At 41.4% G+C, this 15579-nt stretch overlaps 1 protein-coding gene across 1 annotated transcript in view; it reads left to right on the top strand.

The window, feature by feature from the left end:
- Positions 1-372: 372 nt before the first annotated feature.
- LOC111977153 (protein kinase C, zeta) overlaps positions 373-15579 on the top strand; it is a 138742-nt gene continuing 123535 nt past the window's right edge. The window contains 1 exon segment of the mRNA XM_024006473.2: positions 373-804. Coding sequence (XP_023862241.1) covers positions 734-804 — 71 coding nt within the window. The 5' untranslated portion in view covers positions 373-733.

Raw genomic sequence — 15579 nt, 5'->3', positions numbered from 1 at the left:
ATCGATGTTTGACAAATCAAAATATTCTCGCATTGCATCTGCAAACTGTTGGCAGAGTAGACACATTTGGTATTTAATGCAACAAAACTATCCGTAAGAGTTAAATGCGATGGAAACACATTGAACTTTACATTTTATTCGGTACATGAAAACTTAAGCGAAAAAGTACATTTTGTGTGCACTGTCATCACCCACTGATTTTTTATCTGCAACAAGTTGTAGCGTTCTGATTGTGGATTACGAACAGCTCAATCTAGAAGCCACATTGTTTTTACGTTTACATTTCATTTTGGCTAATGAAGAACAATGTCAGAAGTCACAAATTTCAACTCGAGTGCTTAGAATAAATGTGTGCATTTCCTGAATTTGAAGCAGTAATTTCATAAAGACTATATATGGCCCAAATAACTGGAATATTTTAATCCTAAATCATCAACAGGTGTTTTGGACCAGGCCAGTCAGCCCTGACAGTGCGCTTTCTCCGCCCAGTACCGTCGGTAACCATAGCGAACACAATCATCGGAAACGCTCGAGTCCAGAATGACGAATCTTAAATGTTACGTGAGAATTCCATGCATGCCAGTCAGTAGGATAGTTCATGCATGACACACCGCCGTAACCTGGTAGTTATCGATTGGTAAATCCCAAATGTGCCATGGAAACTTTTATCTTCAAGTGAGGCCTGTTGATACAGGTTTGTTTAGTTGCCTGGTAGTTTATATCCTGGATTACAATGCATTCAAGTTACGGATCCATGATGGACCTGGGCTCGGAGTACGTGAAAATTAAAGCGCACTACAGCGGGTGAGTGTTTGTCAAGTCGGTTCTGTCCTCGAGGCTCGACCCGTCACTCGATTGTATTCGTAACATAGGATCGAAAGAAAGGCAACGCTGCTCTCGGATCAGCTTTCTCCTTTCAAATCTTACCTTCAAATTATTCCACAATACTGACGACGGATCAACTCCTAGAAAGATATCGCCTATAGCTGTAAATATTGATGCGGCTTATTCTAACGCTTACCCTGTAATAATGCGCTAAATCATAATTAAATATATTGAAACAAATTAGACAGCCTACAAGTAACAAAAAATAACTTCATCGATTGAACATGAAATGTATTTATATCATTTAAATAGGCCTACAGTCTGCTGTACTTATTTGAATGCGTTCAACTCGGTTTAAAATGGTATACATCGATTGTATCACTTGCAACTTTATTTGTAGTCAACTTTGTTCTGAAGTTATCCGTGGTTACAGAGGGGCAGATAAACCATGTGATTCTGTTTAGCGTTAGTCTTCTGGTTATAAGGTGTTGCGGGAGGGCAAAAAATGTTGCGATTCTACGAGTCTAGGCAGGCGTTAGATTATGAGCGTTATCAAATGCAACATTAAAACAATAACAATATTTTAATTTAGTTCAACTACCACAAGCAATTGTAAAATGTCATTAAATTACAAGTTGAACTAGTTAATTACTCCAACACTATAAACCAAAGTGTTCTGCTGGACTACTGAAACTGCTGTGAATGGGGAATTCAAACTTTAAACATTCCACAGGTGGTTTACAGTCTTCAATACGAAATCAACAGACCTGGGTCCGGTTTCACAAAAGTATTTTAAGGCTAAATTCATCATTATAACTCCATAGGATCCTCGTTAAATTTCTGAGGTGGCCTCCGGAGTGGCGCAACAGTCTAAGGCACTGTGTCTCAGTGCTAGAAGTGTCACTACAGACCCTGGTTCAATTCCAGGCTGTATCACAACCGGTCGTGATTGGAAGTCCCAAAGGGCGGCGCACAATTGGCCCAGCGTCGCCCGGGTTAGGGTTTGGCCGGGGTAGGCCTTCATTGTAAATAAGAATTTGTTCTTAACTCACTTGCCTAGTTTAAATAATTCCCCAAACCATCCCCATTACAGACCTGGTTTCTAAAATTCTAATAGTTTGCCTAATTTCAGTTCGTGACAAAACAAGCAGTCATTGTGTTGATAATTATAAGGGTAACTTTAGTGTAGCTTTAGTGTAGCTCAACTTCTTCCCGTGTGAAGTAATTGTTTAGCTTTGTAAACTATATTTTCAGAGTAGCCTCCCAAACACTGATAGCCCATGCTACATGTTCAAAACTGCTATACACTGACTGTCACAGATGGAAAAGCAATGTTGTGAATGAAATAACAGTCTAAATTGTCATTATAGCCTTGGGCCATTTAGGTAGCTCGAAGGCAATTTTGGGATGGGCGCACGAATTACAACTTATAAAGGGTGGCATAAAAGGTCCTTGTATCCGATGCTTTGTCAAAAGTAGCATAAACTTGTCACACTTTATATAGCATTTATATGACATTTGCAATGATTTCTGGAGCATCTATTTAGGTTTATAATGGCTTCATAAAGCCTTAGCACTTGGTCCCATCAATGTTTATCATAAATGTCAATGGGAAAGGAGATATGGGACAGTGACAAGGGTATGTGTGCAAATGCATCAGGTAAAGAGTTAACCAGACACCTAGGTATTTGTAGTTGTCCACATATTCTAAGTCAGAACCGTCCAGAGTATGTATGGTGGGGTATGCAAAATGTATCAACTTTGAGCACCTATATCTCCTGAGTGTTTTGGCATTCAGGTCCAAAAAGGCACTTTCTGACCACTTCTACCATGGGAAATATGTATATATTCTACCATGGGAAATATGTATGGAAAGTTTTGTTCAAATCAAAAGGGTTGCGGTCAAAAAGTGATCGAAATGAAATGGACCAATCCCTTCCCAATTTGAATGGATGTGACTTGAGTGTTATTGATGGGCTGCTACCTTGTGATAAGGACGTTCCCTCAATGTCTTGTCAACCATAAATTACAGAATCCTGATCAGTCACTACAGCGGATGGGAGTCAAGCCAAGCTCAGGATATACTCTGACCTTTGATAAGCCGTTTTTGAATACAAAATGTCAGCCTCCTTGATTAGGCTCTGGAGGTCCCTCCATGCTCTAAACAAATCATTGTTTCAAGAAGAGAGGCAGGGAAGATGGCAGTGTCCCTGTATGGTCTAGGCAAGCGGGCTGGTTTTATATAGTAACATAACATTACCCAATTAGCTTATTAACCAGACCTGCGGTGTGTTAAAGGTCGGAACAGTGCACAGACTGAATATTGAATCGAACAACTTATTTCTCGGACTGAATGCTATGTTGTTTTGCATAGCCCTTCCTTTCTTTTGATCATTGTATTTAATGTTTACTTTTTGTATCACATCAACTTTACAAACCCAAATGAACTTGAATAAGGAAGTGTGCATGCATGCACAGGTAGGAAGTACTGTTCACATTTTGAAGATTACAGCTCGACAGTTTCTAGTTATGCAATGGATATGATGCAGTCTGTGCTTATGTGGGGGAGTTGACTGAGGTAGTATTTCAATACCCAGAATTGAGTCAACCCTCTTTCTGAGCTCTCCGGATGCATTGGTAATTCCCAATTCTTAATGTATTTAAAAGGGGTGGGGGAGGTAATATTGTATTGCCCCGGTGGGCTGAGTGTCGGCTCACAGACAGCCTAATCCTTTCAGTTGCCTAGCAACCTGTTATGAGTAGCCATATTAGTTCTCCTTAAAGGGATAGTTCACACTGAAGTCAAAATGAGTAGGGAAGATGGGGACCATGTAAGCCACTATGTAAATATATATCTTTCATTCCAGTTTGGAGATTGTAAAGGTCTCCTAATGCATATGGGAACTACAACCACAGATGGTGTGGTATATGGGTTCAGCTTGACTTAGACCACATTTAAGGTATGGAAAAAGTCTGGCAAACTTTAATTTCAGGTGAAATATGCCTTTTACTCAGTGGACCCTGGTGTGTAGTGGAGCTCCTGAGCTGTCTGAGATGGGGTCTGAGTGACACAGAGACATGCTGTGAGCCTCTACATACACTCAGAGATTCGCAGGGCTTTGATTTGTCATAGTGAATCATTTTACACCCTGCTCATTGCCAGGCTTGTGGCAATCTCTTCATGCATAGGTTCATGCTCTGACTTTTTTAAGCGTTTGATTCTCACCTAATTATCCTGCACACTATACTGCACACTATACATGTTCAATTAAATCAAAGTGCCCATATGAAGTTGCGTTCATACATGGGGCAAAGGACAATCCATTAAAGCCATTACTTTGATGAATCAAACCGTTAATGGTTAAATATCATGAAGTACCCACAACTGTATCCGTCCAGTTCTTACATGGTATTAGGATCTGAATAGGTTTGTTTACTCTCTGATCAATTGCTAGTTTATTAATTACATGCCTGAGACATGATATGGATGGGATGGATCTAATGGAATTTCTCCAGTGAGGATACACCTTTCAATAATGAGTCTCGAGCTGCCGGTGAATTGTTTTAAGCAGAACATTAGGTAGGAATATGAGGGTGTAATGCCCTTGAGAAACTCGGCTAAATTGTTTAGTGTCAGGGAGAACAGTTCACAGAACTGCCTTTTGATGGAGAGATGAGGCAGAGTCATCTTGATAACTACTAGGCCTATGTTCTTATAAATAGGGAACCCCTGTGTAGAACGCCCTTGAGTGAATGCTCAGCAAACTGTGCAGAAGTGTGTTCGAGAGCTGCTTCTCACCTGCACATGTTAATGCTATTAGCGTCGCTGCCACACCCGGCCTAAAACATACTTGTACAATTGTTGTGGTCACAAATCTGAAGCTCATAAATGATAAACTGGAACTAACAGTAGCAAAAGGGATGTTGCCCTTGTGTTCAAACTAAATTGACATTTCAACAAGGTAGATTGAAACAATGGACTCAGCCTGAGTTTGTTGGGAGCTACAGTTGAAGTCGGAAGTTTACATACACCTTACCCAAATACATTTAAACTCAGTTTTTCACAATTCCTGACATTTAATCCTAGTAAAAATTCTGTCTTAAGTCAGTTAGGATCACCACTTTATTTTAAGAATGAAATGTCAGAATAAAAGTAGATAATGATTTATTTCATCACATTCCCAGTGGGCCAGAAGTTTACAAACACTCAATTAGTATTTGGTAGCATTGCATTTAAATTGTTTAACTTGGGTTAAACTTCCCCCAGCAAGTGGGGGGAATTTTGGCCCATTTCTCCTGACAGAGCTGGTGTAACTGAGTCAGGTTTGTAGGCCTCCTTGCTCGCACACGCTTTTTCAGTTCCGCCCACAAATTTTCTATAGGATTGAGGTCAGGGTTTTGTGATGGCCACTCCAATACCTTGACTTTGTTGTCCTTAAGCCATTTTGCCACAACTTTGGAAGTATGCTTGGGGTCATTGTCGATTTGGAAGACCCATTTGCGACCAAGCTTTAACTTCCTGACTGATGTCTTGATGTTGCTTCAATATATCCACATAGTTTTCCTACCACATGATGTCATCTATTTTGTGAAGTGCACCAGTCCCCCCTGAAGCAAAGCACCCCCACAACATGATGCTGCCACCCCCGTGCTTCACGGTTGGGATGGTGTTCTTCGGCTTGCAAGCGTCCCCCTTTTTCCTCAACATAATGATGGTCATTATGGCCAAACAGTTCTATTTTTGTTTCATCAGACCAGAGGACATGTCTCCAAAAAGTAAAATGTTTGTCCCCATGTGCAGTTGCAAACCGTAGTCTGGCTTTTTTTATGACGGTTTTGGAGCAGTGGGTTCTTCCTTGCTGAGCGGCCTTTCAGGTTATGTCGATATAGGACTCGTTTTACTGTGGATATAGATACTTTTGTACCTGTTTCCTCCAGCATCTTCACAAGGAACTTTGCTGTTGTTCTGGGATTGATTTGCACTTTTCGCACCAAAGTACGTTCATCTCTAGGAGGCAGAACGCGTCTCCTTCCTGAGCGGTATGACAGCCGTGTGGTCCCATGGTGTTTATACTTGTGTACTATTGTTTGTACAGATGAACATGGTACCTTCAGGCATTTGGAAATTTCTCCCAAGGATGAACCAGACTTGTGGAGGTCTAGGCAGATTTCTTTTGATTTTCCCATGATGTCAAGCAAAGAGGCACTGAGTTTGAAGGCAGGCCTTGAAATACCTCCACAGGTACACCTCCAATTGACTCAAATTATGTCAATTAGCCTATCAGAAGCTTCTAAAGCCATGACATAATTTTCTGGAATTTTCCAAGCTGTTTAAAAGGCACAGTCGACTTAGTGTATGTAAACTTCTGACCCACTGGAATTGTGATACAGTGAAATAATCTGTCTGTAAACAATTGTTGGAAAAATTACTTGTGTCATGCACAAAGTAGATGACTTGCCAAAACTATAGTTTGTTAACTAGAATTTGTGGAGTGGTTGAAACACTTAGGTTGTGTAAACTTCCGACTTCAACTGTATTTACGTCAGACATGTGTGGTCCTAGTCTGATTAATCAGGCTGTAATACACAATTCATTGGTATATACAGCCTGAAACTAATGACTGCAAAATCTTAATGTTCCTTACAAGCTACAATGTTGAACTTACTCTACTGGACTGGTTGTCTGTGGTGTTGGTCCTTCAGATGGTCGAAATATGAGACTGAATAACCACAGGAAAGTATTGTTTACCCGACTTTTCAGAGCGCCAGTACTAAAGTAAAAATTTCTATCACCAGGCTCATGCGCAAAACCATGTAACACTTGCTGACTTCAGTTGATATGCATGCATTGCGTGCATGTACTTCTTCCATCTTGTACAAGTGCCTTCGGTCATAAGCAAGCGTGTGTACGCGATGCATGCATACTAACTTTAGTCAGCGGGTACTTACGTGGATTTCACAGCAGCTCCATCAAGGTTGTGCCTCATGGAGCTTGAAACCGGCAGCAGCAACCATTCATGAAGTAAGTGTCTAGATAGTTATTTTTCTATTATCAAAAGTAAAGGACATGCTAGTCATGGGTTTCACGCTTTGCACAATATTCTTTTGAAAGTTATCTTCAGGGCCGATGTCTGAATGAACGTTCTACTACTCAATGCAATTATTTAAATTGAATTTGAGAAACATGACATTAATAAAGGAGGCGAATAATTAGCAGTAAAACCTTTTTGTCATTGTGATGTCGCCAGAAAATTTATTCGCAGTAAAAATGTAGCTAGCTAGCTAAGATTGAGGGGACAGGAGGACCAGATTGTAGCTAGCTAGTTAACATCAGCTATTTTAGACGTAACGTAAACTCACCCCATTCCGTACAAATGTGCGCAACCGCAACATTCAAACGAGGCTACAGAGAAAACTAATGGGACTGTAGCGACTGTGTTGACTTCAAAATCGGGGGTGTGAACTAGGTTTCTATTCAAGCGTTGATCGACATGGTAATGGCTCTATAGTATTGGAGAAAAGTTGAAAAGATGGACCCTCCGTTACATCGTGTCATGTCGTAACGTACAGCACGCATAAAGCAACTATTTCTGTCTTACAATCTCTCTCCACCAGGTGTAGCACTTCTCTCATCGTTTAAAAACAAGAAATGGACAGTGACGGGGGTAAGGGGGGGATACCTAGTCATTTTCTGCGTCATCATTGCATGCGATCATCATTCTCAAAGCCGCTGTTTACTTCTAAGATCACTTTAGCACCGCCCTAAAAACCCGATTCAAATTCGACACAAACCTCCAAATAGGTATGTAATGACACCATTATATAAACTCTTTATAGTGTTTTATTTACATTTTAGAGGCGATAAGGTGATAAGTTGGACAGATCGAGTGAAAAAAAGCAATTTTCCCACACAACCTATCTCCTTCTCACTATCACGCATTAGTTTCGCTTCCCCACCCGCCATTTTTAAAAAGACCCGACGGGGCTCATTGCCTGCTTGAATTATGCAGAAACGGGCAGTGTTTAGATCATGTAATTGATAATGTTGGAAAGGGGAGAAATTGTGCTTTACAATGGTATTGATTACAGTTGATCTGGAAGTATTACGTTTTTGGGGCGCTAAAATAAGGGCAATTGTACGGACCAAGGCGATGTACGAGTTTACGTGAGTTTACGTTACTTTAGATAGATGGCAATGTTGCCATTAGCTAGCAAAGTAAATTTTACAACATAATGATGACAGGTTTTTCCTACTAATTATTTGCTTACTTTAGCAATGTCATTGTATTCAGGCCACTACAGTGTAATGTTAGCTACCTAACTTAGCTAGCTAGCTCAATAATGAACTAAAGGAGCCTAAAGTTACTCCTTATAGTCCAAGGACCTTACATGTTATTTTTAGAGCCTGGCAGCTAAAACAACCAAAAACTCCATCTAAATGTGTAAACATGAACCGATTCTCATTTACGCTATGGTTCTAGAAACAAAGTCCTCTACTTTTATGTCACATCAAAACAATGTAAAAATATACACTTACTGTTTTAACACAGTTGCAGCCGACAGTATTGTTTTAGTGACAACACTTTTTGTAGTGTCCGTCTTCCATTTACACACAGGTGTTTGGAGATAGCTAATTAGCGCAGGTACGCCTCTGTCTTAGTCTGTTTTCCGTAAACAAGCGCAGTAACATGGACATATGGCTGTGTGGGAGCCCTAATAGCCCTATAAAGGTGTTTAGTAAATTAACCTTGAGTTTTTAAAAATGTATTATTTCTCGCTGATGTGAAAGATACATTCCGTATGTTTTCATAACCTTACCGTAAGCGATGCGTTTTAACATTCAGAACGAGTGCTGGGGCTCTTTACAAAACTCCCCCTGCCAGAAGATACTGTCGTCAATAGGCGCTAAAGGTAGTTAACGTCTATGAATGGGTTAGCTAGCTAGCTAACATAAAGGTACTGATAGCTCACAAACAAACGGGGGAGCCAAACTGTCTGCTGTTCAAACTGCAGTCAGTCAGTTACCCAAAACGAACCAAGGTAGGCTACTTGATTTGTTTTCTTTGACTGTACCAAATAACATGCTGAAATTGACAAATTGAAGTGTACTTGCCATTAGGTATTTGAGCCAAAACAAACTGGCTTGTGATTGGCTTAGTAGCTACTAGCTATCTAAACTCAGCAAAAAAATAAACATCCTCTCACTGTCAACTGCGTTTTTCTTTTCAGCAAACTTAACATGTGTAAATATATGTATGAACATAAGATTCAACAACTGAGACATAAACTGAACAAGTTCCACAGACGGGACTAACAGAAATGGAATAGTGTGTCCCTGAACAAAGGGGGGGGGGGGGTAAAAAGTAACAGTCAGTATCTGGTGTGGCCACCAGCTGCATTAAGTACTGCAGTGCATCTCCTCCTCATGGACTGCACCAGATTTGCCAGTTCTTGCTSTGAGATGTTACCCCACTCTTCCACCAAGGCACCTGCAAGTTCCCGGACATTTCTGGGGGGAATGGCCCTAGCCCTCACCCTCCAATCCAACAGGTCCCTGACGTGCTCAATGGGATTGAGATCCGGGCTCTTCGCTGGCCACGGCAGAACACTGACATTCCTGTCTTGCAGGAAATCACACACAGAACAAGCAGTGTGGCTGGTGGCATTGTCATGCTGGAGGGTCATGTCAGGATGAGCCTGCAGGAAGGGTACCACATGAGGGAGGAGGATGTTTTCCCTGTAACGCACAGCATTGAGATTGAACTTGTTGTCATTGCAGGCAGTCTGATGATGCTGTGACACACTGCCCCAGACCATGACGGACCACCACCTCCAAATCGATCCCGCTCCAGAGTACAGGCCTTGGTGTAACGCTCATTCCTTTGACAATAAACATGAATCCGACCATCACCCCTGGTGAGACAACTGTGACTCGTCAATGAAGAGCACTTTTTGCCAGTCCTGTCTGGTTCAGCGACAGTGGGTTTGTGCCCAGAGGCGAGGTTGTTTCCGGTGATGTCTGGTGAGGACCTGCCTTACAACAGGCCTACAAGCCCTCAGTCCTGCTTCTCTCAGCCTATTGCGGACAGTCTGAGCACTGATGGAGGGATTGTGCGTTCCTGGTGTGCGTTCCTGGTGTAACTCGGGCAGTTGTTGTTGCCATCCTGTACCTGTCCCGCAGGTGTGATGTTCGGATGTACCGATCCTGTGCAGGTGTTGTTACACGTGGTGTGCCACTACGAGAACGATCAGCTGTCTGTCCTGTCTCCCTGCAGCACTGTCTTAGGCATCTCACAGTACAGACATTGCAATTTATTGCCCTGGCCACATCTGCAGTCCTCATGCCTCCTTGCAGCATGCCTAAGGCACATTCACACAGATGAGCAGGGACCATAGGCATCTTTCTTTTGGTATTTTTCAGAGTCAGTAGAAAGGCCTCTTTAGTGTCCTAACTGTGACCTTAATTGCCTACGGTCTGTAAGCTGTTAGTGTCTTAACGAACGTTCCACAGGTGCATGTTCATTAATTGTTTATGGTTCATTGAACAAGCATGGGAAACGGTGTTTAAACCCTTTACAATGAAGATCTGTGAAGTTATTTGATTTTTACGAATTGTCTTTGAAAGACAGGGTCCTGAAAAAGGACGTTTCTTTTTTTGCTGAGTTTACATGGCTAGATCTCTCAATAGGTGTATGTTTATCTGTGATATGATTCCTAAACAATAATTTGCCTTCTGGCTGTTGAATGCAAGAATGAATGTATAACCTTTATGATACATCATATGACTTATGAAAGCTTAGGCTAGCGGTCTAGCTGGTTTGACTTTGCTACGGGCATACATGATCGTATTATTCACGTTTGTAAGTTTTGGACCGTCGGATAGGAAGTTGTTACATGTTTTCTCAAATGTTCGGATTATAACTTTAGGAGTGTAAAATGTAACTTTGTCACCTTGCAGAAGGTTGATAACCTGTAGCTACACAATTCCCCTCCATTCATGATCCCCTGTATTTCGTGCTAAAGGGTCATCGCTGAAGACGCCTGCAGGATGAGGACCATGAGGCCATGGACTTCTTGGAGGAGGAGGCTTTTGATGAGGAGCTACTTTGTGAAGAAGAGGACGATGAGTGAGACACAAACACACACGGGACAGACGGGTGAACATCGACTGGCAACGAAGCAGCTGCACTTGTTCCCTCCTTACCGTCCTAGGTTGAGTCTGGTGGAGGTGGCTACTGTACATACCAAGCTGGTGGTGCAGGTCATAGAAATGCTCTAGCCTGGCCCCAGATCTTGTTATGCTGTCTTGCTAACTGTTAATGTAGGATAGTTGTCATGCCATGTTACCGTAGCAGTTGATACATAGGCGTTGGCTATACACTGAGTATATCTTTCCTTGACACAGACTGACCAGGTGAAAGCTATGATCCCTTATTGATGTCACTTGTTAAATCCACTTCAATCAGTGTAGATGAAGGGGAGGAGACAGGTTAAAGAAGGATTCTTAAGCTTTGAGACAATTGAGACATGGATTGTATATGTGCCATTCAGAGGGTGAATGGGCAAGACAAATAAATGAAGTACCTTTGAACGGGGTATGGTAGTAGGTGCCAGGCACACCGGTTTATGTGAAGAACTGCGACGCTGCTGGGTTTTCACTCTCAACAGTATCCCGTGTGTATCAAGAACGGTCCACCACCGAAAGGACATCCAGCCAACTTGACACAACTGTGGGAAGCATTGGAGTCAACATGAGCCAGCATCCCTGTGGAATGCTTTCGACACCTTGTGGAGTCCATGCCTCGACAAATTGAGTCTGTTCTGAGGGCAAAAACATTAGTGTTTCTAATGTTTGTTATACTCAGTATATACGTACCTACTACCATACTCCATAAAAACAATTTGTCTTGCCAATTCACCCACTGAATGGCACACATACAATCCACTACAATCCAGGTGTGAATGTGAGGGCAGGCAGTTGTGTATGATTTTATGGTTATGATAGTGAGGTAACTTGCGCTTTTGTTTTCATCTTTGAATGAGACAATGTATCCCCTTATGTTCATCTTTCAATAAATGTATTGTTTTATTAATATTATATTACTTGTGTATTTATTTCCTCATCACATTTAAGACTCAATGGTTTCTGTTTTTTTGTTTTGGTCCAGATGTTTAATTTACCATATGGATAAGAAAGTGTCTGATCACAGAAAATTCCAGAGTAAAAAAAAAAAGAAAAGTATCATCATTCACTAAAACACGCGTTCCTTATTTTGTAAGGATCAGAATAGAAGTTCCTTTTACTGTGCGTTATACCTTCCAGAGCTTGAGTTGTAAAACAATAACTTGAAAAGATACTTACATGCCATGATTTTGACTTTCATTATAACCTTGTTTATGATCTGGATGTTATGTAATAACTGGCGAGAATTTATGAAGCAAGACAACCTTTCATTGCAGTCTCGTTCCTTTATTTACTTTCAGCAACAAACATTCCAAATTATGTAATTCAAGAGAGTTAATTTATTTCAATTTTTAGAATTGAGTTATCTCCAATATCAGTCTATTTTGCAAAATGATCATTTGGATTTTGATGACGCTGAAGATTATATCACGGGCCTCTGCGTCTCAGAGGCCTAACACAGCAAGTGAAGTATTACTTGCCATGTTAGGCCTCTGAGATGCAGAGGCCTATAATCTGCTCAGCAGATGATCATGGCATTCTGCAATGAATAGACAGGGTATAGGCCAGGATGGTCCACCATGCAAGAAGGCTGTTCTGGTCCTGCATCTTCTGAAAACAATTCAATGATATAGCAAGTTAAGATGTGTGCTGTATGCCTTTTTGTTTTGATGACAAAACAAAGTATCCTTCACACCTCTGGAAGTTTGTCACATTTTTCTTTTAAGGGATAAGGTGGAGGGCTTTAGACAAGTCTATCAGCCAATCAGGGCTGTATGAAAATATTTCACATTTGTATCCCCATGCCCAGACAAAGTATTCAGACCCCTTGACTTTTTATAGCCTTATTCTAAAATCGTTTTTTTTTTCGGGATCTACACACAATACTTTTATTTAATTAGGCAAGTCAGTTAAGAACAAATTCTTATTTACAATGACGGCCTACCAAAAGGTCTCCTGCGTGGACGGGGGCCTGGGCTTTAAAAAAATAAATACAATATAAATATAGGACAAAACACACCATCACAACAAAAGAGACACAACACTACATATAGACTTAAGACACAACAAGGCAGCAACACATGACAACACAGCATGGTAGCAACACATGACATGGGAGCAGCACAAAAACATGGTACAAGCATTGGGTCAACAACACAAAGGTTAAGACAGTACAATACATCATACAAAGCAGACACAATTGTCAGTAAGAGTGTCTATGATTGAGTCTGAATGAAGACATTGAAATAATACCCCGTAATGGCAAAGCAAAAACAGCTTTTTATAAACTTTTGCAATTTTTTTTTGTAAAATACTTGGAAATATTCATTTACATAAGTATTCAGACCCTTTACTCCAGTACTTTGTTGTAGCACCTTTGGCAGCTATTACAGCCTTGAGTTTTCTTGTGTATGACGCTACAAATTTGGCACACCTGTATTTGGGGAGTTTCTCCCGTTCTTCTCTGCAGATCCTCTCAAGCTCTGTCAGGGTTGATGGGGAGTGTTGCTGCACAGCTATTTTCAGGTCCTCCAGAGATGTTCGATCGGGTTCAAGTCCGGGCTCTGGCTGGGCCACTCAAGGACATTCAGAGACTTGTCCCGAAGCCACTCCTGCGTTGTCTTGGCTGTGTGCTTAGGGTCATTGTCCTGTTAGGTGAACCTTCACCCCAGTCAGGTCCTGAGCAGGTTTTCATCAAGGATCTCTCTGTACTTTGCGCCGTTCATCTTTCCTCGATCCTGACTAGACTCCCAGTCTCTGCCGCTGAAAAACATCCCCACAGCATTATTCTGCCACCACCATGCTTCACCGTAGGGATGGTGCCAGGTTTCTTCCAGACGTGACGCTTGGCATTCAGGCCAAAGAGTTCAATTTTGGTTTCATCAGACCATAGAATCTTGTTTCTCATGGTGTGAGTCTTTAGGTACCTTTTGGCAAACTCCAAGCGGGCTGTCATATGCCTTTCACTGAGGAGTGGCCTCCGTCTGGCCACTCTAGCATAAAGGCCTGATTGGTGGAGTGCTGCAGAGATGGTTATCCTTCTCGAGGGTTCTCCCATCTCCACAGAGCAACTCTAGAGCTCTGTCAGAGTGACCATCGGGTTCTTGGTCACCTCCCTGACCAAGGCCCTTCTCCCCTGATTGCTCAGTTTGGCCAGGTGGCCAGCTCTAGGAAGAGTCTGGGTGGTTCCAAACTTCTTCCATTTGAGAATGATGGAGGCCACTGTTTTCTTGGGGATCTTCAACGCTGCAGAAATGATTTGGTACCCTTCCCCAGATCTGTGCCTCGACACAATCCTGTCTCGGAGAACTACGAACAATTCCTTCGACCTCATGGCTTGGTTTTTGCTCTGACATGCACTGTCAACTGTGGGACCTTATATAGACAGGTGTGTGCCTTTTCAAATCATGTCCAATCAATTGAATTTCCCACAGGTGGATATTCTCATCAAGTTGTAGAAACATCTCAAGGATGATCAATGGAAACGGGATGCATCTGAGCTCAATTTTGAGTCTCAAAGCAAAGGGTCTGAATACTTATGTAAATAAGGTATTTCTGTTTTATTTTTAATAGATTTGTTAATGTCTAAAAACCTGTTTTTACTTTGTCATTATGGGGTATTGTGTGTAGATTGATAAAAAAAAAAAGATTTAAAAAAAGCTGTAACGTAAGAACATGTGGAAAAAGTCAAGGGGTCTGAATACTTTCCAAATGCACTGTGTGTATATATACAGTGATTTAATAGACAATTTTTTTTTTTAACTGCATGGGGACTTTAATCACCTTGAGCAGTGTCTGCTGTTTCTGCTACAAAAAAATAGATCAAAGTGAAAATGCTGAAAAGGTCAAATGTGAAGTCCACCTACAAATAATTGAGTTTAGAATTTTTTGTTGTTGACATATTGACTTCATTGTATTTTACATTTTTGTATGCTTAAATAATCTGTCGTGACAGATGTGAAACTATTTATTTAGCGCGTGCAAGATTTAGTTCCAGGTTCTGAGGTTAAAGCCAAGATAAGGTAGGACCCACCATCAAGCCATATTGGGCTACAGTTGATTAGCATTTATATAAGCAGCATTTTGAATTCTAAAGTTCCACACAATTGATACAGTATATGTTCCATTGTCAGCATGCACATCTAACCATCTGCGTATGTATGCATGTATTGTACGGTTTGTGCGTGCTTGCTTACATCTGTGTCTCTGTGTAGCGAGCGTGTGTGTGTGTGTATATGTGTGTCCGTGTGTACAAGAGAGTGTGTTTGCTGGTGCAGTGTGGGAGGAGTGCCATGTTGGCAGAGGATGTGCCCTGTGAGGGGAACTGGAGTCGTGCCTGCTGCTGAGGCCCAAGCTGTTCCTGTCTCCCTCCCCAGAGGAGTCAGAGTCACAAAACAACCCCAAAAACCACACCACAACCTGTCAAATACCAACTATATGATTTGAACACTGGCTACCCTAAAATGATCTTCTGAAAATATAATTACTGAACTAGATCATTGCCCATATTTATTGAGGGGAGTAGGAGTGCTGATCTAGGATCAGTTTTGCCTTTCAATTCAGAATGAGTA

The sequence above is a fragment of the Salvelinus sp. IW2-2015 genome, linkage group LG17 (genome assembly GCF_002910315.2).
Source record: "Salvelinus sp. IW2-2015 linkage group LG17, ASM291031v2, whole genome shotgun sequence".
Taxonomy (NCBI): Eukaryota; Metazoa; Chordata; class Actinopteri; order Salmoniformes; family Salmonidae; genus Salvelinus; species Salvelinus sp. IW2-2015.
Note: the sequence above shows the minus strand (reverse complement) of the source record. Positions and strands in the feature narration are given on the sequence as shown.